General features: G+C 34.9%; 1 protein-coding gene across 7 annotated transcripts in view; it reads left to right on the top strand.

Annotated features, from left to right (window-relative positions):
• Positions 1–25711, top strand: part of LOC128548011 (S-adenosylhomocysteine hydrolase-like protein 1) — a 177139-nt gene that overhangs the window by 103170 nt on the left and 48258 nt on the right. The window contains exons 1-2 of one of the 7 annotated variants that reach the window (XM_053522263.1): positions 19492–19632; positions 23510–24047. The exons of 2 other annotated variants lie outside the window; for them this stretch is intronic. In XM_053522263.1, coding sequence (XP_053378238.1) covers positions 23816–24047 — 232 coding nt within the window. In that variant the 5' untranslated portion in view covers positions 19492–19632; positions 23510–23815. Of the gene's footprint in view, positions 1–19491; positions 19633–19835; positions 19855–20278; positions 22074–23376; positions 24048–25711 lie in introns of those variants that run through there. 4 more of the 7 variants (XM_053522266.1, XM_053522264.1, XM_053522265.1 and 1 more) reach the window with 4 other exon arrangements.

Raw genomic sequence — 25711 nt, 5'->3', positions numbered from 1 at the left:
CCATTGGCTTACAGCTGTGACATGAACAAGGGCTTGCAGTGGCCTGCAATGATATTTAGACCAGTGGGTTAGAGCTGTAACATGAACAAGGTCTTGCAGTGGCCTGCAATGGTATATAGACCAGTGGCTTAGAGCTGTAACATGAACAAGGTCTTGCAGTGGTCTGGAATGATATTTAGACCAATGGCTTAGAGCTGTAACATAAACAATGTCTTGCAGTGGCCTGCAGTGGTATTAAGACCAATGGCTTCAATCAAACCAAGTCTGCTATTATTCTTCTTGGTTGCATTCTTTGCTTCCAAAGGATCTTTTTGCAGATTTTATTACAGCTGTGACATGAACAAGTTCTTGCTATGGCCTGAAATGGTACTTAAACCAAACACTTACAGCTATAAATTTGCAATATTTAACAGTGGCCTACAATGGTATCTGGACTAAAAGCTTATATCTGTAACATGAATAAGGTCTTGCCTTGGCACACAATTGTATTTAGATCAATTGCTTGACTCTGTAAAATAAACAAGGTCTTGCAGAGGCCTGGAATGATAATTTTATTTAAACTGGCTTACAGTTGTAACATGCACAATTAAGGTCTAGTAGTTAAGGTCAGTAGCCTCCAATGGTATTTAGACCAATTGCTTACAGCTGTAACATACAAAAGATCTTGCAGTGGTCTCCAATAGTATTTAGACCAATAGAATCTGTAACATGAACAAGGTCTTACATTGACCTACAATGGTATTTAGACAGCTGTAACAGGAACAAGGTCTTGCAGTAACCTGCAATGGTTTTAAGACTAAAAGCTGACAGCTTTAACATAATCAAGGTCTTGAAGTTGCCTGTAATGATATTTAGACCAAAAGCTTATAGCTGCATCATGAACGAAGTTTTGCAGTGGCATTTCGTGGTATTTAGACCAATAGCTTACAGCTGTATCTTGAACAAGGTCAATTGCAATGGCATTGGGACATATTTAAACCAGTTGCTTACAGCTGTAACATGAACAAGGTCTTGCAGTGGCATACAATATAGTATAACAACTTGCAGTGGTACCTACTGTACTATCTAGATCAAAGACTTGCAGTAGTATTATTTACAATGTCTTTCAATGACATGTAGAACAAAATGGCATGCTGTAGTGTTAAGAACAAGAGGTGACATCAGCTTGCAGTAGTACTGTCCACATGGAGAAACAGATATGAGGCTGGCTTGCATCAATGTGATGAATAAGGTCTTGCTTGACTCTGAGTATAAGGCTTTGCAGCATAATGTATTATGAACAGGGTCTTTCAATGATATGGAGAACAAGGGCTTTTAACAATGTCAGAACACAGAGTTTTAGTGATACTTACAGTGGTATGTACAACTAGAACAAGGTCTTACGCTGGTAAATTGCAGCATCATACCAGAGTAAGGATTTACAGTGGTATTGTTAAACAATGGATTGGACTCTCAGCTTACTATGGCATGTAGAACAAGTGCTTTTATATTGAGTTTCAGTAGAAATGTACAATTGGACTGACAGCAGTTACACAAACAAAGTATCTCAGGTCATATACAAGTCAATGCTGTGGTATTTAAGGCAAGAGATATTGACTGATCGAGTCATTTAAAAAATTCCCATGGTTTTAAGATATATGACAATGTATTGTCTAGGTTCTATAGAAAAAAGGAATTGTGGCAAAACCTTAGAACAAGGGGTTTCAACAATAGCTAGAATAGACCAGCATCTGTGACAGAAGATTGTTGCGGTGTCTGGAACTAGGGATTGAATCATTTTTCTCTTCAATGGAAAGCTAGAGATTCATAAAAAACAGATCTACCATTTTATACTTTAGGATAAAATTTCTCTGACAATGTCTTGTAAATGTCACATGCATGGAGCAGATATAACCTGAGTGTCATGAATGTCTCTATAGCCTTGGTGTATTGATCATATTACTAGATACAAATTCAGAAATTGTTTTTATCATTTTTCACCTCTATTTTTATAAGGGTGACCTTTTACAAAAGTTGATCATAAAGAGCCATCTTAACTTACCTAGATGAAATATCACTACATAATTATAAGAAAAATAATTTTATTGCCATCATCATTCTGACATTTAGAAGAATGTGCCCACCTATGAAATAAAAATCTATATATCCAAGCAAATGATAAGTCTTTTCATGAGGGGTAGAGAAATAAGCAACAGCCCTCCAGCCCTCATACCCCCTAAGAGCTTACTTAAGGATGACCAAAATTGGTTTTAACTTCACTATTTTTTTTTATTTTTCAAAGAATACACTAAAAATAAAATCACATGGGTAAAACTGATTTTGATAGATTTTGTGTCAATTTATATGCTAGAGTAAGAAATTCAAATATTATTACCCGTCCAATATTAATTTAAAAACATAGAGCAGCCAAGTTTCATGTATTTTTTTTATTTATAAAGGTAATGATTATTTACTATTATAAAAAAGACCGGAATAATCTTGCTTTTGATTGTATACAGTAACCTGAAGAATATTATTGAGAAAAAAAATTTCTTTCCATTAAAATTCCATTGATATTAAATTATGAATTTATAATTAAATATGAAAAAAATTTATCATTTGGTAAACTCTAATTTTCCAAATATACAATTATGATAAAAGAAGAAAGAAAATATAATCACTTACCTGTGTGTTAAAAGAAAAAACAAACCGCCTTGGAAAATTGGCCGTCTGTTTGTTCGGCAGTGATTTTCCTGAATATAAGTTATCCTGCATGGTATTTAATCATGATAACAAGGTATCTCTCTGTAACAAGGTATTGTAGTGTGTATGTGCGCCAACTATTGCCAGATTCTAACTGTCTTATTTTTTCTGTGTTCCTGGTTTTTTACTTTCCACCTGTATAGTGTAAATGTAAATATATTAATGAAAAAAAAATAATGATACAAGTATTGTGGGTATTGCATGGAGCTTTACAGAATCTACGTAGACTGTGATGTGGTAATAGCATGGCTATTCTCATGGAAAGCTGGATCTAATTTTCTCGCTTCAGAGTTTAGTGAATATACTGTAATTATTTTTTCCGTGGAAATACTGGATATACAATTCATGTAGGAATAGTGTATCCTTCTTGATATAGTACACTGGTTTATAATAGTGTTTTCTCCAGATTTAACATTATATTCCAGTCTTTTAATTACTATATCTATAATATTTGAAATCACAATTTTCTTACCATTTTCCCCCCATATTTTTGAGGAATATGAAATTTATATTTTTGTTTGGGTTACTATGATTGTGATTGCAAAAATATTTATTGCCTGACTTGCTACGAGTAGATTCTAATTTAAGCAAAAATGAGATTTTCTGGAAGTATTGGAATTTTGCCGAAAATTGTCAGAACTTTGTCAGCTATCTACATCGATATATGAGTTATTACAAATATTGCTATGTTTAATTTTATATGCATTTCCCATGATACTGTGAAGGATTTTTTTCTAACTTAATTAGACTGAAAGCACTATTATTGAAAGTGTCGAAAATAATTGCCATTAGATAAGTTTAATGTATTAAATAAATGCGTAACACTTGAATGGGAAAAGACATGAAATTACAGTCGCATTTCAATTATATTTCCTAAGAGAGAGCTGGCAAAATTACTTGCGTCGATAGGTCATGTATATATGTAGGTGAAAAACATATTACGTAGTAGTAATGCTCAAAATAACACTGAAATTTATCTTAAATCACTTACCATTTTATAGTGTCATTTATTTTCAGTTTATTGTGTTCATTTAAATTTCTCCAAATATCAAAATTCTCCTTTTTTTTTCTCTTAAAAGAATGATATTCTTTAAAAATATCCAATGGCTTATCCTGAAAGATGAAGTCCTCCGTGAATACGTTGGAACTGAAACATTAATCAGGCAGAGGCCACTATGGCACATTCCATTTTGTTTCATTTCAGCGCAATATATTTCTCCAAATACCCTACAGTGTTTTAGATTTGGCATGGAAATCAGGGGAAAGTAATAACGTTGCCTGATTGGGATGAGATACTGTCACTAGTTAAGTTCCCCGTGAAAAGTAGGCACAATATTAGAGTTCCTATATATTATTTCATTAGGAGATGTGTCCTTTTCGAGATTTTCTTTATTCGTAAGCTGTGCGCGGGATTTGTTTTGGATAAATCAGAGTGATTGGCATTAAAACTTCCATTGCCTAATGCACAAATCTTGGCTGTGTGATACTGGTGATTTAGTCCGGATTTATCGGAATATCCAGTTATAATGTGCATGAACGTTCACAAAAATATCCAGTCAGTAGGGATGTATTATATATTTAAAATGGGAATTATACACAAGTTGGTAATGTTTATATCGGGCTGACTTTAATAGATTTTATCGAACTAGTTAATGGTATAGGATATAGTTTGTAAATAAGTTCTTCAATATGTTAGATACAGTTCAGTGGAAAATTATTGTATACAAACGGTATCATATTGAGATGAAATGAATATATTCTATGGACTTGATGAGCATAAATGAAATGACGATGTAGATATTATTGGCAAAATGTAAACACGATGTTTATTGGTTCATTTTATGTAACATACCTGTACGTTGTTTTTGTTGTGGTTGGTATATTTAGAAACATCGGATATACATCAATATTACTGTGATTTTTGTGATTTTCATGAAAGATTTGGATATTGCTATTATATTTTTGTTCAGTGAATGTTTATTAGACTGGCAGTAGGTATGGCTAGTGTTATGGTGGAGATTATTAGACTGGCAGTAGGTATGACTAGTGTTATGGTGGAGATTATTAGACTGGCAGTAGGTATGACTAGTGTTATGGTGGAGATTATTAGACTGGCAGTAGGTATGACTAGTGTTATGGTGGAGATTAACTCCCTTTGCTAAAAAGTCCTGTTTACAGCTGTGGTTTGCATATCAATTAGATAGGAGTACAGTTTTCATTTTTAGCTCATCTGATTTTTTGAAAAAAAATGATGAGTTATTGTCATCACTTGAGCGGTTGTCGGCGTCGGCGTCGGCGTTGCCTGGTTAAGTTTTATGTTTAGGTCAGCTTTTCTCCTAAACTATCAAAGCTATTGCTTTGAAACTTGGAATACTTGTTCACCATCATAAGCTGACCCTGTATAGCAAGAAACATAACTCCATCTTGCTTTTTGCAAGATTTATGGCCCCTTTTGTACTTAGAAAATATCAGATTTCTTGGTTAAGTTTTATGTTTAGGTCAACTTTTCTCCTAAACTATCAAAGCTTTTGCTTTGAAACTTGGAATACTTGTTCACCATCATAAGCAGACCCTGTACAGCAAGCAACATAACTCCATCTTGCTTTTTGCAAGAATTATTGCCCCTTTTGGACTTAGAAAATCAGTTTTCTTGGTTAAGTTTTATGTTTAGGTCAGCTTTTATCCTAAACTATCAAAGCTATTCCTTTAAAACTTGCAACACTTGTTCACCATCATAAGCTGACCCTGTACAGCAAGAAACATAACTCCATCCTGCTTTTTGCAAGATTTATGGCCCCTTTTGGACTTAGAAAATATCAGATTTCTTGGTTAAGTTTTATGTTTAGGTCAACTTTTTCTCTTAAACTATCAAAGCTATTGCTTTAAAACTTGCAACTCTTGTTCACCATCATAAGCTGACCCTGTACAGCAAGCAACATAACTCCATCCTGCTTTTTGCAATAATTATTGCCCCTTTTGGACTTAGAAAAATCATTTTCTTGGTTGAATGTTATGTTTAAGTCAACTTTTCTCATAAACTATCAAAGCTATTGCTTTAAAACTTGCAACAGTTTTTCACCATCATAAGTGGACACTGTACATCAAGAAACATAACTCTATCCTGCTTTTTGCAAGAGTGATGGCCGTTTTTAGACTTAGAAAATCATGGGTAGGACAATATTTCTATTATACAAAAAAAAATCAGATGAGCGTCAGCACCCGCAAGGCGGTGCTCTTGTTGTAATAAGACTTTAGATAAGACATATTCGGATAGATTTGTTTACATTGTTTGAAATTGACACTATAGCAGTTTTATCTGAATTGTCATGGTATCTGAGGGTCATGTGACATTTTTGTTGGTGTTTAGTAAAGACTGGTTTCTGATGGTTTTGTTTAGGTCATGTGTCTGTACAAAGGTCAGGGTTCCTGAAGGCCAGAGAAAGAGGTCATGATTTCAGAAAATCAAGAAAAGAACATGGTTCCTAAGGTCAAGGTCAAATGTTCAGGAACGCTAGTCACATATTACTTTTTAGCTCACCTGTCACAAAGTGACAAGGTGAGCTTTTGTGATCGCGCAGCGTCCGTCGTCCGTCCGTGCGTCCGTGCGTAAACTTTTGCTTGTGACCACTCTAGAGGTCACATTTTTCATGGGATCTTTATGAAAATTGGTCAGAATGTTCATCTTGATGATATCTAGGTCAAGTTCGAAACTGGGTCACGTGCGGTCAAAAACTAGGTCAGTAGATCTAAAAATAGAAAAACCTTGTGACCTCTCTAGAGGCCATATTTTTCATGAGATCTTCATGAAAATTGGTCAGAATGTTCACCTTGATGATATCTAGGTCAAGTTCGAAACTGGGTCACGTGCGGTCAAAAACTAGGTCAGTAGGTCTAAAAATAGAAAAACCTTGTGACCTCTCTAGAGGCCATATTTCTTAATGGATCTTCATGAAAATTGGTCAGAATGTTCATCTTGATGATATCTAGGTCAAGTTCGAAACTGGGTCAAGTGGGGTCAAAAACTAGGTCAGTAGATTTAAAAATAGAAAAACCTTGTGACCTCTGTAGAGGCCATATTTTTCAAGAGATCTTCATGAAAATTGGTCAGAATGTTCACCTTGATGATATCTAGGTTAAATTCGAAACTGGGTCACGTGGGGTCAAAAACTAGGTCAGTAGGTCTAAAAATAGAAAAACCTTGTGACCTCTCTAGAGGTCATATTTTTGAATGGATCTTCATGAAAATTGGTCAGAATGTTCTCCTTGATGATATCTAGGTCAAGTTCGAAACTGGGTCACGTGCGGTCAAAAACTAGGTCAGTAGGTCTAAAAATAGAAAAACCTTGTGACCTCTCTAGAGGCCATATTTCTTAATGGATCTTCATGAAAATTGGTCAGAATGTTCATCTTGATGATATCTAGGTCAAGTTCGAAACTGGGTCAAGTGGGGTCAAAAACTAGGTCAGTAGATTTAAAAATAGAAAAACCTTGTGACCTCTGTAGAGGCCATATTTTTCAAGAGATCTTCATGAAAATTGGTCAGAATGTTCACCTTGATGATATCTAGGTTAAATTCGAAACTGGGTCACGTGGGGTCAAAAACTAGGTCAGTAGGTCTAAAAATAGAAAAACCTTGTGACCTCTCTAGAGGTCATATTTTTGAATGGATCTTCATGAAAATTGGTCAGAATGTTCTCCTTGATGATATCTAGGTCAAGCTTGAAACTGGGTCACGTGCAGTCAAAACTAGGTCAGTAGGTCTTAAAATAAAAAACTTTGTGACCTCTCTAGAGGCCATATTTTTCATGGGATCTTTATGAAAATTGGTCAGAATGTTCACCTTGATGATATCTAGGTCAAGTTTGAAACTGGGTCACGTGTGGTCAATAACTAGGTCAGTAGGTCTAAAAATAGAAAAACCTTGTGACCTCTCTAGAGGCCATATTTTTCAAGAGATCTTCATGAAAATTGGTCAGAGTGTTCATCTTGATGATATCTAGGTCAAGTTCGAAACTGGGTCAACTGCGATCAAAAACTAGGTCAGTAGGTCTAAAAATAGAAAAACCTTGTGATGTCTCTAGAGGCCATATTTCTCAATGGATCTTCATGAAAATTGGTGAGAATGTTCAGCATGATGATATCTAGGTCAGATTTGTAACTGGGTCATGTGCGGTCAAAAACTAGGTCAGTAGGTCAAATAATGAAAAAACCTTGTGATCTCTCTAGAGGCCATTTTTTTCATGGGATCTGTATGAAAATTGGTCTAAATGTTCATCTTGATGATATCTAGGTCAAGTTTGAAACTGGGTCAACTGCAATGAAAAACTAGGTCAGTAGGTCTAAAAATATAAAAACTTTGTGACCTCTCTAGAGGCCATACTTTTGAATGGATCTTCATGAAAATTGGTCAGAATTTCCACCTTGATGATATCTAGATCAAGTTTGCAACTGGGTCACGTGCCATCAAAAACTAGGTCAGTAAGTCAAATAATAAAAAAACCTTGTGACCTCTCTGGAGGCCATATTTTTCATGAGATCTTCATGAAATTTAGTGAGAATATTCACCTTTATGATATCTAGGTCACATATCTTCAAAAACTAGGTCAATAGGTCAAATAAAAGAAAAACCTTCTGACCTCTCTAGAGGCCATATTTTTCAATGGATCTTCAAGAAAATTGGTCAGAATTTTTATCTTGATGACATCTAGGTCAAGTTCAAAACTGCGTCACATGAGCTCAAAAACTAGGTCACTATGTCAAATAATAGAAAAAACAACATCGTACTCAAAACTGGGTCATGTGGGAACAGGTGAGCGATTCAGGACCATCATGGTCCTCTTGTTAAAGATTTGTATGTTGTTTAAAGAACCATTGCTATACTAAGAGGTCATAGGTACAAAATGAAAGTAAGTGCTAAATGAAAGTAAGTATTAAATGGAAGTTGGAGTATAAGTGCTAAATGGGAGTAAGTACTAAATGAAAGTAAGTGCTAAATGGAAGTAAGTACTAAATGAAAGTAAGTGCTAAATGGGAGTAAGTACTAAATGAAAGTAAGTACAAAATGAAAGTAAGTGCTAAATGGAAGTAAGTATTAAATGGAAGTTGGAGTATAAGTGCTAAATGGGAGTAAGTACTAAATGAAAGTGAAAATAAGTACTATTCGAGTGTAAGTACTCAAAAGATCATAAATTTGTGCTATGTTGTATGCAAGAATTTTCATTAACGTTTTTATTTGAAGTTTATTGGGTTCATATACTGGATGTTGAAATATTCATCATTTATTGAAGTGCATACTTTATTAGGATAAAAGAAGTAATACAGTAAGCTGAAAGAAACTTGAATGTAAAGGAAATTAGGAGTTCAGCTGGTTGTGACGAAACCTTGATGAGATAATAAAATGTCTACCACTCTTGATTAATTTTGCAGGTTTTATTGGGTCTCTAGTTCTGTGTCTCTTCTCTGTTTTGCCAAGTATCAAGTATACTAATGTGTAAGACATATATGGTCATAAAGTCTTTCTGGTTAAGTATATGGTCTAGACAAACTAGCGTTTCTGGTTAATAAATCAGTCTACTTGTAGGCTTGATTGATGTTTTCCCAATTTTTATGCTTCTGAAATGTATAATATGGCTAGTTTTAAGATATCTGGACAAATACCTGATATTCTTAGAAAGTTTGTTATCTCCCTCTTCTTCAAGAGAAACATGACAAGAATTGTGGTTCTTGAAACGAACAGTGCAGGCCAATTGATCAGACTTCATGGATGTGCAGGCTGATCTTGGTCTGCACTGGTCGCAAAAGCAGAATCACTTGCCACCCGCAGGCTAAAGGTTAAAGTCCAATTGCCTGAATTTTAAGTCTGACTTTGAGATAGTGCAGGCAGTACTTTATTACAGTCAGTAACATTTTATCGAAATAGGAAGGATTTGGAATTTCTGTATGATAAGTAATTCATTAATTTTAAATGAAGTAGTTGAGAACCTACAGCTGGGTTCGGGAAGTACTTAATTTATTGGATTACAGTTGCAGACAGTTGCACATGGTTTGTGAATCATTCTGTTCCACTAAATATGATTATAGTCAAACTGTGCTGAATATAGGAGGCAGTTAACCAAAAGCATTTTCAGGTATTCAAAAATCTAAATGGAGGTGATGAGTGATTTTATGAATTTCATAGTATATGAACTAAGATGGGAAGGTTACAAGGAAATTGGTTAAATATTTGTTGCAGCATTTAATACTTACATTTGGGTTTTTGAGGTTAATATATTATGATTCAGCCAAACATGTAATTTATTAGCTCACCTGTCACGTAGTGACAAGGTGAGCTTTTGTGATGCCCCTTCGTCTGTCGTCCGTCTGTCATCTGTCCACAATTTCTTTTGAACAGGATAGAGACCATATTTTGCAATCAGTTTTAATCAAACTTGCACACAACTTATATTGGCATAATATCTTGGTTCTTTTCAAAAACTGGCCAGATCCCATCATCGGTTCTAGAATTATAGCCCCTTAAAGGGCCAAAATTTGCTATTTTTGGCTTGTGAATACCAGACCACATTTTGCAATCAACTTTAAACAAACTTGCACACAGCTTGTATGGGCATAATATCTCGGTTCCTGTGAAAAACTGGCCAGATCTTATCATGGGTTCTAGAGTTATGGCCCCTTAAAGGTCCAGAATTTGCTGTTTTTGGCTTGTGAACAAGAAAGAGACCACATTTTGCAATCAACTTTTATCAAACTTTCACAGCATAATATTTTGGTTCCTTTCGAAAACTGGCCAGATCCCATCATGGGTTCCAGAGTTATGGCCCCTTAAAGGGCCAAAATTTGCTGTTTTGGCTTTTGCAGCCATGCAGAGTTTGATTTGATACAAACTTGCAAAATATCTTCAACAACAATAAATTTGAATCTGTCAGATCCAATCATAGGTTCCGGAGTTACGGCCCCTGATTGACCCCTGGAAGAGCAAAAATTTGTTAATTTTTACTTTGTGAACACAATAGAAGTGACATATTTTATTTGATTTTAACCACACTTACACACAACTTAAGTCACAATAAGATCTCGGTTCCTTTCGAAAACCGGCTAGATTCCTTAATGGGTTCTAGAGTTACTGCCCACGAAATGGGCGAAATTTTCTACTTTGGCCCTTTCAGCCATATAGAGGTTTCATTTATGCTTTGATTTGATACAAACAGAATGATTATCTTGATGATCTCTAGGCTTGGATCGAAACTGGGTCATGTCTGGTCAGAAACTAGGTCATCAGGTCAAATTAAAGGAAAAGCTTGTTAACAACCTAGAGACCACATTTATGACCCTATCTTCATGAAACTTCATGATTTCTAGGACAAGTTCGAAACTGGGTCATATGGGGTCAAAAACTAGGTCACTAGGTCAGATGGAAGAATAAGCTTGTTTACACCCTAAGGGGCACAATTTTGTCGAGCCTGCTTGCGGTGAGCTCGATTTAGTCGCCACTTTTGGCGGTTCGGTGTATGTGCGATTTTGTCTCGACCATAACTTTGACGCGCATGAACCAATCTTGTTTATATTTGACTTACCTCAATGAGAAGGCATGTTATGTGCAAACCCCATGTTCCTATCTCAAAGGTCAAGGTCACAGTTGGAGGTCAGAGGTCAAATTTAAGTTTGTCCAGAGCATTTCTTCATGCATGGTGGGATTTTGATGTAACTTGGCATGAATGTTCACCATTATGAGACAGAGTGTCATGCACAAGAACCTGAGGCCCCTAGGTCTAAGGTCAAGGTCACACTTGACAGCTGGCGGGCCCGACACTCTGCCCGTGGGCATACTTGTTGATTCTATCTTCATAAAACTTAGTCAGAATGTTTGTTATCATAAAGTCTTGGGTGATTTTAAATCTGGGTTACGTGGGTTCAAAAACTAGGTCATTAAGTCAAATCAAAGAAAAAGCTTGTATACACTAGAGGCCACTTTTTTGCTCCAATCTCTTCGAAACTTTGTCAGAATGTTTGTTTTCATGAAATTTTAGACAAGTTAGAATCCAGATCATGTGGGGAAAAAACAAGGTCACTAGGTTAAATCAAAGAAAATGCTTGTTTACACTCAAGAGGTCATGTTTTTTGGTCCAATCCTAATGAAAATTGGTCAGAATATTTGTCTCTATTAAATCACTAAGTAAAACATGATTACACTGATATGGTGTTGTTACTCAGGTTAGCGACCTAGGGCCATCTTGGCCCTCTTGTATTTCTATATCTGGCCTGTATACTGATGTACCTTTGGAACTTCCCTGAACCATAAATGCTAGAAAGCAGACATTTCACTTGGTCAACAAAAAGAGACAGCTATGAAGCTAGGATTAGATAATGTGTAACCTTAAAGAGAGTTTGATCAGGCAATATTCCAGTACCTTTAGAAAAAGAAATGAACAAAGATAATTGGGAAGCATCTGTATTCCAGCCTTGCCACATACCAAGCAAGATGATGGTGATGCTGTGAAATGTCTAAAGAAAATTGTTGTTTAAAGTTTATACAGTCTTCAGTTAAATGAGCAATAAATATTTATAAGCACTAATTGCATGAAAGAAGTTGAATTTGGAACAAGATTATAGATCAACTGATGTCATGATGAGAGGCAGTTTTATCTCCATACATCCTGCACTTGTCAGTGGTGTATGTTTGGAACATTGTAACCATAGAGGTCATGAGTTTGAATACAGTCCAAAAATTTGGCAAAAGTGGATTCTATCAGTCGCAAATGCTTGATTCCATCATAATTTAAAAAGGACAAGAGAGCACACCAAGTTAATTCCGTTTGTCTGTCTGTCTGTCCATCAATGCACATTATAAGTCAGTCTGTAAGATTTTTTTCATGGAAATTGGTTTAAAGATGGTTGCATGGTTATTTAGAGAATATGCATCAATAAAGTTTCAGTATAAAGATTTGGCACCTGTTGCAGCAGATATGACAAATTTCCATATAGGTTGGAGACTTTAATTGCTGGGCAATAATTCCACACTTTTTTTATCTACATAAAATATCAGCATGTTAAATTCTTAATTAGATTTATTTCCAGTGGCATTTACAGGTTTTTATTGAGACTGGTAATTAATTTTTCCTGGAAATTGATTAATTTTCCTGATCTAATTGTTTGTAGTTCTGACAATGGTCAGGTATACATTCCAACATCAGGTCACGTCTAAAGCAAGAAAGTGTTTACAGATTCCATTGACTTTGTTATTTCCTTGCTTTTAAATGTCAAGAAAATGTTTTGAATCACATAAACCTGGAATAAGTGGGAAAACTGCCATTTAAGTTACTTAAATACAGCAATACATAGATTTTATGGGAACTCAATGCAACATCTGTTTACAGCTTCATAGGGTTGCATTTAGACTGTAAATATAGCAATTTAAATCTGAACTGCTGCCATTAAATTGAGCATATCAGAAGGACATTTAATTTAAACTAGCCATTTTCATTGTTGTTTGGGGGCTATAACCATTTGTATTTTGTGTTGCCTCAACACGCGAGCTGTGGAAGAACATTTCTATATCTTAAATATATTGATCATTATTATCAGAAATGCAAAAGATTTTCCATTGTTTAATCTTATTGTTAGGGCTTTTATGGTAATATTATAAGACTTTTAGGTTAATATTGTAGGGATTTCTGTTATTAGGCTTTTAGGGTAACATTATTTGGCTTTTAGGGTAATATATTATGGGCTTTTTAGTTTAGGGTAATTTATTGGGTCGAGAGAAATCTACCTATGAAATAAATTGTGGTCAAACTTGGTTGGAAGCTAAGACTACTAAAAGCTAACTTTTTTATGCCCCCGGCATCTACTGATGCGGGAGGCATATTGTGATTGTCCTGTCCGTTCGTCCGTCCATTCGTCCGTCCGAGCACACGATTGATACCATAGGTGGTAGGAGGTGTGGCCTAGAACAATAGAAATCCTTATGGGTGTGCGTTCGTCCGTCCATACGAGGTTAACCAAATGGGACCGTTTCGTCTAGCATCAATACCCCTTACTAGAATGACCTGATACTAATGCAGATGTAACCCGTGACCATTCCTCATCTTCAGACATCACCTGACCTCAGTTTGACCTTGACCTTGACCTCATTTTGGACTTAGGTTGCTTTATATGGGCCATCTTTTGGTTAACCAAATGAGACCGTTTCATCTAGCATCAATACGTCTTACAAGAATGAATTGATACTAATACAGATGTAAACTGTGACCATTCCTCATCTTCAAACATCACCTGACCTCAGTTTGACCTTGACCTCGTTTTGGACTTAGGTGCAGAATCTATTGACAAGGAATTGCCATTGGGGGCATCAAGCGTTTATTAAACACAGCTCCTTGTTTAAAATTGAAGTAACTTTCTTGACCATCAAATTAAACATAAAAGATCATCAGACATAATTATAAGTCTAGCTTTGTGCCTGCAGTGTTTGTATGAAGTTATCTTGAAAGTTTCCTGAAACTGGTCAGTTTTTGTTGTCTGCAAAGACAAGGACTGATCGATGCAAAGTGCTTCCAATGTTCAAAATACTTTACACGTAAAAAATTGTCAACCAGTGGTGCTTAGCAGCCTCTCAAAACGCAAGTCAGCAAATTTCTATCTTCACTTTCTTGTATAATTCCAGACAGAGATGTATGCATGAAGCTAGCATAAAGTTGTTCATTTATGTTCAAGACACTCAATTTATTTTCCTGATACCCCAGGGATGCCAGATTGTCAGGCAGTATGATAGGAGCATGTCATGTTTGCTATCCTTTTGAGTGTCTCCTTGAAGTTAAACTTTATCTTCTCATTTTGCCTTTTTTATAGAGATCAAGAAAATTCAATAAAACAGACGTTTTCATTTCATAATTTCTCGAAAAGTCTTTCTGAGCACTTTGGTTAATACTAAAATGTGATCAAAATATTAAAGTTTTATAGCATTTGAGCTTAAAGGAGCTTTGTGGTTTAATATATGGCATGGTAATTATCTGTTAGAACTCTTTTGATATCTTTGAATTTGATTTTTCACAGACTGCATGAAATCTGAAGACATGCATTTAATTAGCTTATTACCTTTATTTGATAAGAGAAAATTTGTCTTGTCTTTTCTTAGTGGTTGAAATGTCAATCATGAAATATTGATCTTTTATTAACATCACAGTGACATTAGATACCAGCTCAGATTGATTTTAGAAGCTAAGTATTGAATCAGTTTAAACCTGCTTGAAATCTGCATACAAGACATCAAACTTTTGTAAACTTTATATTAACATTAAAATGCTTTTATCCCTTGTACATAATTGAATAATGGGTTTGTAAATAAATGATAGACACAAAGTGGAGACTTGGCAAGGAGTTTCTGAAGTTTTAAGTATCAATAGTCAAAGAACCCGAGGACAAAACTGTGTAATTCTAAAGTAAATAAGAAGCAGCCTTGCCGAGTTGTCAAAATTTATTACAATTTAAAATATAAAAGACATTTGAAATATAGTAGTATTCTTTTTACAATCTTGTGCCGCATGTATTGTAGAAGCATGCTTTGGATATAAAAGGTTTGATATGTTTGCACATGATGATCGAAGTCTGAGTTAAATTGCAAGAAAAATAAGTTTTATCTTTGTGTTATTTGATTAAGAGCTAAGCAGTGGATGACTCCTATTGATTTTGAGTCAGTGATTGAGGTTCCAGTTACTGTTAATACAAAAAGTGTTTCTGTTCATTATCTTAATTGAGAATGCTTTGAGTACAACTTTTAAAACTAAAATGAACATTACCAAACGGCAGTTGATCAAAGGTCAAGGTAATACAGTTTCCACCCAATATCTTGAGAATTCCTTGGTCTTCGATCTACAAATTTGCAGGCTATTGAAGAATTCCTTGAACTTTGCAGTCTATTGACCATAGGCAGTGGATGACCCCTATTGATTTTGAGGACAAAGGTCAATATATTATATTAGTAAAAAAACTAGTACAAAAACTGTTTCAACTCATATCTTGAGAACACCTCTTTCTAAGATCCTCAGACTTGGCAGGCCGATTGCCCATGGGCAGTGATACCACCTATTGACTCTTAGACCAGTGTGTCAGAGGTCATTCTCACAGTAGCTGTTACTACAAAAAAGCCTTTCACACTCAATATTTTGAAAATAACTTGACCTACCATGCTCGGAATTTACAGGCACAATGCTCATGGAGAGTGAATGCCCCCTACTGATTTTGAGATCAGTGGGTCTAAGGTTATTCCAGTAACAGAACATTCACCATTTACCCCTCTTGATATTTGTGATTTCGTCAAAGGTCATGGTCACTGTCATGCCAAGTGATCAGTGGAAGTGTCACGTGATTGCACTGGTCATATTAATTTGATGCTCTTGTTTCAACTGCTTTTACAACAGATGAGAATGCTCAATTTGCATTGGATCATGTACATATCAATATACTAGGTAAGTAACTTCTCATCAAGGTAAACAAAATACTTGTCCAAAGGTGAAAATATTGTTTAATGTATTTAGCATGTGTCAGTAATTTGTACTTTGTACATCCTCATTAATAAGTTCCTGTAAATTTTCTAGATAAATGATTTTCTGCCTCTTGCCAAGTTCTCTTAGAGCCAAATATTTGTACAACTGGGATGTTTCAGCATTACATTGATAATATATCTTTGCTTATTTCATTTAAGGGCATCCCAACTCAAATGAAACGTTTAACAAATTAAACTATAACCCTTAAAACATGTCTCGAGATTTACATCAGTCCTTTTTTAAAATTTTTAGAAAGTAAAAAGTAATTAAGTCATTAATTGAGTTCTTAGCAGTGTTACACAAAAAAAAAAAAACACTTGTGTATGTGGACAATTACTGTCTTTAACTGTCACTCATGCAGTAGAATGTTGACTTTGAAACAGAAAAAGATAGATGTACTTTGTACCATTCTTACATATATAATTATATATACAAATTAAAAAGTATTGATTCATATTTTGTAATAAACATAAAACATACCTATTGCTCATCATAAGGCATGCTGCTTTAAGCATAATGAAAAACTGATGCACTCGTTCTCTTAAACCATAACTTCCTTCAGGTTAATATTGTGCTTAATGGTACTCTAGACTGAGAAATATTCGCAATGGTTATTTTTTGTTTTCGCTAATATTCGCAAAATAATGCCACTCACAAATTCAACATGTTTGTTAATATCATTACCCTTATCATGCAGGACACGCCTGATTTTGCCTTTGCGACCAGTGTAGATCATGATCAGCCTGCACATCTGTGCAGTCTGATCATGATCTGTAAGTGTTCGCCATTCAGTCAGTCTCTTTTTGGTAAGCACCCCAATCTGATTTAGATCATCTACAATTAACGCTGTGCATTGGACCTGATGAGAGGCTATTCAGAGACGCACGTTCACCAATCAGATCCTTGCTTTCAACATTTTGAAAGTGAAAGTAGAAGTTTAGAAAAATCTATATTTAACCTGGGACTCCAGTTTTCTTATATATTTGAATATCACAAACAGGTTTATAAATCTGATAAACACTTGAGAATTAGTTGTTTTTCTTATTTTTTTTCCATTAAAAATTGAAAAGGGGTACTGGAGGTAAACTGACTTAATTATTAATCTTTATATTTAACCATGGATAAGTACGTGTTCCTCTTTGTGTATTGGTGAAGAAGGCAGAAAAAGTTTATTGCCACGGCGGCCCGGGTTCTATTTCCGACTTGGGCATGATTTTCTCCAATGATTTCACTTTTTATGCCCCCCCCGGCATCTACTGATGCGGGAGGCATATAGTGATCGTCCCGTCCGTTCATCCGTCCGTCCGTCCATACGAGGTTAACCAAATGGGACCGTTTCGTCTAGCATCAATACCCCTTACTAGAATGACTTGATAGTAATACAGATGTAACCTGTGACCATTCCTCATCTTCAGACATCACCTGACCTCAGTTTGACCTTGACCTCATTTTGGACTCAGGTTGCTTTATATGGGCCATCTCTTGGTTAACCAAATGGGACCGTTTCGTCTAGCATCAATACCGCTTACAAGAATGAATTGATACTAATACAGATGTAACCTGTGACCATTCCTCATCTTCAAACATCACCTGACCTCAGTTTGACCTTGACCTTGACCTCATATTGGACTTACGGTAGGTTGCTTTATATGGGCCATCTCTTGGTTAACCAGATGGGACCGTTTCGTCTAGCATTAATACCGCTTACAAGAATGAATTGATACTAATACAGATGTAACCTGTGACCATTCCTCATCTTCAAACATTACCTGACCTCAGTTTGACCTTGACCTCGTTTTGGACTTAGGTTGCTTTGTATCGACAAGGATGCCACCGGGGGCATCAAGCGTTTATTGAACGCAGCTCCTTGTTTTAAAGATAGTTCAGAGACAAAATCTCATGTTCTTATGTTCATAATAAAATGGAACTTTTATTCTAAAGAATAATCACAAAGTAAGGCAAATAGGAAAATTACCCCACCTACGGTATGTCTAAGAAAAAACAGTTCACCTTCCCTGTTACTTACACAATCCCACTCTTGCAAATGGACTGATCATCAATTTCTGTGCTGACAAATAATTAAGCTAAAAAGCTTTATAATAAACTGTATGTTAATAGATTCCTTGGTTACTAAATAGGAGTGTTCCTAATTGTTGTGTTTCTTAACATATTTATGTGAACATAATTTATATTAGTAGATACTACATGAAATCAAAGTTCAAACTTCAGTACACTTTGAAGTAATAACAGAACATAAAAGCAGCAAATGGTACATTGAAATAGACATAGAAAGTTCTCAGACACATTGAAGTAGTAAGAAATAAGTACCCAAAAATAAGAAGAACCCAAACAGTTTGAAGTAATAACAATTGTAGTTCCTAAACACATTGAAGAAGTAACTATAGAAGTTGAAGAAGCAACCAGAAGTACACCAACACATTGCTGTTACAACAAGTAGTATACCAAACACAAGAAGTACCTAAACACTTCAGAGTAGATACAAGAAGTACTTAAACAGTTTAAATTAGGAACAAGTAGTGAACGTAATAATATAATTACTCAAACACATTAATGTAGATGAAAATTAATTTCTGTAGTTTTTGAGTTTATGATGTAAAACATTGATAATTTGGAAAAAGGTAGAGAAATTATTTTTGGAAGTAAGGAAATTCTGTGAAAACATAATTATCAAAGAATTTAATACATAAAAATATTTTTTACCTTTGAAAGATGGCTGCTAAGTTTTATCAAATTGAAATGTTCCTGTCTAAATCTTAATGTGATCATCGGAGACAGGATGCTGGGGAGGTAAATAACATTATGACACCTACAATGGGGTTGACATTCCATCCATTCCAGGTGGGTACTTTTGTCAACTTCCCATGCTGAACAAGCAGCGTAACAGCTTTATTATTTTACAATTAGAATTAACAGTGCCCAAATGCATTGGAATTTGATAGTTGATATCAGTACCAGCAGAAAAAAAAGCACCCTTATACAGTCGTACTGAAAGTCATAATGGCTTGTAGCTAGGACATCAAAGTTTATTATTTTCATAACTTTAACTTCCTATTTACAAAAAAAATATGGGTTGGATGTAAACGTGATCATTTGGGTGTTTATAGCGCATTGAAAGGTGTCTCTTGGGTGCAATAAACAAACCAAAAGTGTAATATTACTATAAGTATGCACTTGTTGTCAGTGAGAGCTTTTTTTATTGGATGAGCGAGATATTTATATATATATATATATATATAGGATGAGCGATATATATATATTTGTTTACATGTTTACAATCGGCAGTATTGTAGTAGTACAGCTATAAATGTGACTTGAAACAGAAGTGTTAAATCATGTAGTTATATATATTTGGATTAATTATTTATTTGTGAAAATAGATCTACAAGTTTTTTTTCATTTGATAACCTTGAATTGTTTCTAATTTATATGGCAGTTGTAACTTGTAATTCATTGAAGATCCTGGAGTCATTATGCTGATTCGACTGTACATGTGACCATTTGTTTGGAGTATAGATCATGCATTAAATTTTCATTTTCTTTTCTTTAAGTATGTATGGTAAGTACATACAGTCATGTGTTGTATGAAATGGTCATCAGAATTCAAGTTCATGCTTTAAAATAGTCATGCATGTGAATATAATGTACCTCATCTAGTACTTTAAATTCTCTCTCCTTCAGAACACTTACACATGATAATATCGTGTTTCATTTCACATTCTTGAAAATCTTATTTCCGTTAATTATTATGGAAATAACCATGAATGTCTGATGTTGATGATTTTTTTTAAGGAAGAAAAACCCCGTTATTGACGTTGATGATTCTTTAACTGTTGTTGATGTTGGAGTTTTTACGGGTTATTATGCTGACTGAGTTTCAGTAACTTTGTTGTTTGGAGTTTGATCGGATACTTGGTAAAATGGCTGTATGGACTTAAATGTACATAATGTATTGGTATACATACATTTAGATTATTCAGTGAAACTTAATATAGCCTAAGTTACAGTCTATCAGATTCATGTTATGTTAATAATTGTTTGCAATGTACGGACTAAATGTACCACAATAACGATCCTAAAGTAACTTGCTTATCACAGGTTGCAGGTTCAAATCCTGCCATGGTAGCAAATACAATTTCCTCTTCATTTAATGGTGCTGGTTTTCATTGGAAATCTCAGGAGTGATTTGGTTTTGTCTATATAATCTCTATACCTTACAAGCACAATATTGACAAGAGAAAGGTTGGCTTCTGTGAAACAAGAGATGGCAGGATATAATTTTGAAGTCTTTGATGATGAGCTAATTATATTGATCAGAAAGTCGCTTCAAGCTTCAAAATAATGTTGTCATGCCAATATTTCATTATCACCTTCAGGAGGCAGTTATTTTATGAAGAATGATTTGAAATACAAGACTTCTGCAAAACTTCATAGTCCATTATTTTTAGCAATATTACAGTTATGCAACACTGATTTCAAAATCTACCTAGAAGTCCTCAGCAAGTAATTGACAATTTCCACATATGTCAGAAGTAGAGAATGGAAACTTCCACACAGAAACTAGTGGTAGAAAATGACGGCTTCCACACAGAAGTCAGAAGTAGAGAATCACAAATTCCACACACGAGTCAGAGGTAGGGAATGACAATTTCACATAGAAGCCAGAGGTAGAAAATGACAATTTCCACACAGAAGTCAGAGGTAGAAAATGACAATTTCCACATACAAGTAGGAGGTAGAAAATGACAGTTTCCCTATACAAGTAGGAGGTAGACAATGACAGTTTCCACACAGAAGTAGGAGGTAGAAAATGACAGTTTCCACACAGAAGTAGGAGGTAGAAAATGACAGTTTCCACACAGAAGTCAGAGGTAGAGAATGACAACTTCCACACAGAGGTCAGAGGTAGAAAATGACAACTTCCACACAGAGGTCAGAAGTAGAAAATGACAGTTTCCACACTGAAGTAGGAGGTAGAAAATGACAGTTTCCACACAGAAGTCGGAGGTAGAAAACGACAGTTTCCACACAGAAGTAGGACAAGTGACAGAAGTAGGAGGTAGAAAATGACAGTGTCCACACAGAAGTCAGAGGTAGAGAATGACAACTTCCACACAGGCGTCAGAGATAATGACAACTTTCACACAGAAGTCAGAGATAGAGAATGACAACTTCCATACACATGTTAAAGGTATAGAGAATGACAATTTCCACACAAAACAGCACGAAGGCATCATGCAGTTCAGTTTTTTCTTTTGACAAAGAAACTATGAATGTTTGTCTCTCTTAGTCCAAAATTTCAATTTTTATCTTAAAAAGGTTTTACTGTCTGTTGCACTTTATTAACTTTTCACTGATTAAGGAAGTAATTTGTGTGACAGGTATTGTTATACACATTTGTTTAAGGAAGTAATTTTCCTGAAATTGTATATAATACTGCATAAAACAGAAATATTCTTCTTCCATATGGAAATGATTGAATTTATGAGTTTTCGTTTTTCCAAATTATATTTTTTGATATTAAACAAGATTTAATATGGTTGTATAAATATTCCAAGATCAAGGTTATAATTTTGTCATTGAAAAACTGGAGTAAACTTAAATGCATAGATCATATACACATTGATATCTAATGTGATTTTCAAGTAACCTCAGATTTTGTGATGTGATCTGTAAAAGGTGTTTTTTGAAGATTTTATTGTAAAAGGCTTGAGTAGTAGTGTTATCTGGGATATTCTCTAATACAGTTCTGTTTGGAGGTGACCAAGAATACCAATGGTAAGTGATTGTCGCATAGGTACAAGTGAATAAAGAATTTAGCTGGGAATAGATGATTTAAAAATTGTTATGAAAGGAAGTTATGCATTAAATTTGAAAAAAATATATATTCAAAACATCACTGCAACATTAAGTGGCTTTAAAGTAAAATTTTGCTTGTAATCGGTTGAATAGCTTTAAAAATTTATAAGATAGTTTACAATTCAGTTAAAGGCATGTTTAACACAGAAATGAGGAAAGCTGAATGACCTCTTCAGGTTTCATCTGAGATTTTATAGAATTTCTGTAACTTTGCATATCAGAGCCATGTGGTCTTAAAACTAATTTGGTGCTTAGCAGTTGCAATGTCTGGCATCATTTCAGTAAATTAGTTCAGACTTACAAGGAATCTTCTGGAAGTTGAGCTTTTGTATTGTCAAACTGGTCTCATTGTCTTTTTCACATCCGGTACAATTGTGCATAATGGTTGTCTGAACCATTAACTTGCTAAATTTCTAAAATGGAATGGTCCATCATTCAATTTGGGCAATACCATTTATTATTCGAAGAGGTGTTCTCTGAAAATTTACTGACTGAATAGCAAACAGTGCAGACCATGATCAGCCTGCACGTCCATCTTGGTCTGCACTGGTCGCAGAGGCAAAATCACTTGCTGCCAGCAGGCTAAATGTTAAAAGAACCAGCATCTGTTTAAGCAGTATAGGATACCTGAAGACTACAAAGCTAGAGGTGATGGGTTTGATCAAAGAGCAAGTTTAAACTTCTTCCGGGCAATTTATAACAAATGATTTCTCTGAAACGGTTTGTCCTGCTAATTAATGTGGAGATGTCAGTTACATGTGAGGAAAAAGATTTATGTAATGCTAATGAATCCAGGAATACTGGGATAGGTTAATATAACCGATGGACATTTCATGGACTGAATTACAGTTAAAAAATGGTGATGAATCTGAGGTTATCAAACAAACACTGATGGACTGTTTATTCCAATATTTTGTGCGAGGTCATTGCATGTTGTTGTTGTTTTCATGTAGATTATTACCTTTTGTTTTCAGACTTAATAGATTGAATGTAGAGCTTTATCAATACATTGATTTAGTTGTTTTCTATTGCTGGATTAATAATGGTTTAATCAAAGGTTGATGATCGAAATCAAAGGTCATGTAGATTAATTGGCAGTAAATCATGTGTTTTATTGTATTAGACCTGTGCCTTGTTAGGAGCTGAATTTATGGTTCATCGGTTGACATATTAAGGTACATTGGAGACAAGTAATTATTGTTTTGTTGCATTGTTTTACACAGAGGAGGTATTTTGTTATTTACCTATACTGCATCTATTGGGATATGTTAGTAAATAAATAATAAAGTCTCAGGTCTTTTATTTTAGATTTTTGTGCCAATTAGTATTCATAGGTATTCATTAATATCATTTAGTTGCCTACAGACAAATGGAAGCAAATGTGAAATAAACAAAAATATTGAGGTGCTTGTGCTATTATAGGGAAGATTTTGTGGATTTGACATTTTTGAACGAACTAAAGTGTGGATTTTGTAAGTTTGAATGACATAAAGTGCCATTTTAGCTACTTGAGGTAGTGATTTGAAAGAATAATATAGAGTGCAATTTAAGCTACTTGTGATCGAGATTTTTAAGGATTTATTGTGAGAATTTTGTGGATTTGAATTTTGTATAGTGCCATTTTGTGAGGTTTTGTTAAAAAAAAGTACACAAGAGTAACAATGTTGTCCAAAAAACTTTTGGCCAAAACGGCCTCGGACAGTACTGATCATTTTGAGATGCCAGAAAAAATGAGAAATTTAACAGAGGAAGACTTCATAAACAAAGCACGTGCGGGGCGTAAACGTCACAGTGTTCAGTTGGATAAACGCATAACACAACAGTTGCTGGAAAGTAAAAGTGACCGGCGGTCAAGTAATGCAAGTTCTTATGCTGGAAGCACAGATTCTTTATGTAAGTGTCTATTCCATGTAAGAATCACAAGTGAACTGAATGCCATAATATTATTGTTCATGAGCTAGAAAATTATGAACAACATTTTTGTTGTGTTCCTCAGATTTTAAATTATTTGGTTGTCATGAATGTAAGAGTATATCTGTTTCTTTTTGCAAAAATCATGCAGTGATTATAGTGTTCAGAGGGAAGTGATTTAAACACCAGCTGATCAGCTTTAAATCAAATATTTTAGCTAAAATAACATAATTACATGTTTTACAAATGGGGAAGTTACTATAAAGGGAAGTAAGCATGCCATTTTGAATATCTTATCAAAGCATAAATTATCATAACCAGTCCTTCTGAACCAGGGCATGACACTGTTTATGGAACTGCATATTAACACTTGTTCAGGAACATTTTAGGTACAGTCTCTGAAAATCCACAAACTATTTCTTGAAATCTAGTTGACCTTAGGTAAATCATAAACAGACATTTAAATATGCATAGAATGGCTCATATATTTTCAGCTCACCTGAGCAATGCTCAGGTGAGTTTTTCTGATCGCTTGATGTCCGGCGTCCGTCGTCTGGCGTCTGTCGTCCGTCGTCTGTCAACATTTAGCTTGTGTATGCGATAGAGGCTGTATTTTTCAATTAATCTTCATGAATATTGGTCAGAATGATAACCTTGATGAAATCTAGGCCGAGTTCGAAAATGGGTCATCTCGGGTCAAAAACTAGGTCACTAGGTCAAATCAAAGAAAAACCTTGTGTATGCGATAGAGGCTGTATTTTTCAATTGATCTTCATGAATTTTGGTCAGAATGATTGCCTTGATGAAATCTAGGCCGAGTTCGAAAATGGGTCATCTCGGGTCAAAAACTAGGTCACTAGGTCAAATCAAAGGAAAACCTTGTGTATGCGATAGAGGCAGTATTTTTCAATTGATCTTCATGAATTTTGGTCAGAATGATTACCTTGATGAAATCTAGGCCGAGTTCGAAAATGGGTCATCTGGGGTCAAAAACTAGGTCACTAGGTCATATCACGTAAAAACCTTGTGTATGCGATAGAGGCTGTATTTTTCAATTGATCTTCATGAATTTTGGTCAGAATGATTGCCTTGATGAAATTTAGACCAAGTTCGAAAATGGGTCATCTGGGGTCAAAAACTAGGTCACTAGGTCAAATCAAAGAAAAACTTTGTGTATGCAATAGAGGCTGTATTTTTCAACTGATCTTCATGAATATTGGTCAGAATGATTACCTTGATAAAATCTAGGCTGATTTCGAAAATGGGTCATCTGGGGTCAAAAACTAGGTCACTAGGTCAAATCAAAGAAAAACATTGTGTATGCAATAGAGGATGTATTTTTCAATTGATCTTCATGAAATTTGGTCAGAGTGATTGCCTTGATGAAAACTAGGTCGGTTTTGAATATGGGTTATCTGAGGTCAAAAACTAGGTCACTAGGTCAAATTAAAGAAAAATCTTGTGTATGCAATAGAGACTGTTTTTTTCAGTTGATATTTATGAAATTTGGTCAGGTTGATTGCCTTAATGAAATCTAGGTCGAATTTGAATATGGGTCATCTGAGGTCAAAAACTAGGTCACTTGGTCAAATCAAAGAAAAAACTTCTGTATGTGATAGAGGCTGTATTTTTCAGTTGATCTTCAT

Source organism: Mercenaria mercenaria, chromosome 13, assembly GCF_021730395.1.
Source record: "Mercenaria mercenaria strain notata chromosome 13, MADL_Memer_1, whole genome shotgun sequence".
NCBI lineage: Eukaryota > Metazoa > Mollusca > Bivalvia > Venerida > Veneridae > Mercenaria > Mercenaria mercenaria.
The sequence above is the reverse complement of the archived record's forward strand: the minus strand, read 5'-3'. Positions and strand labels throughout refer to the sequence as shown.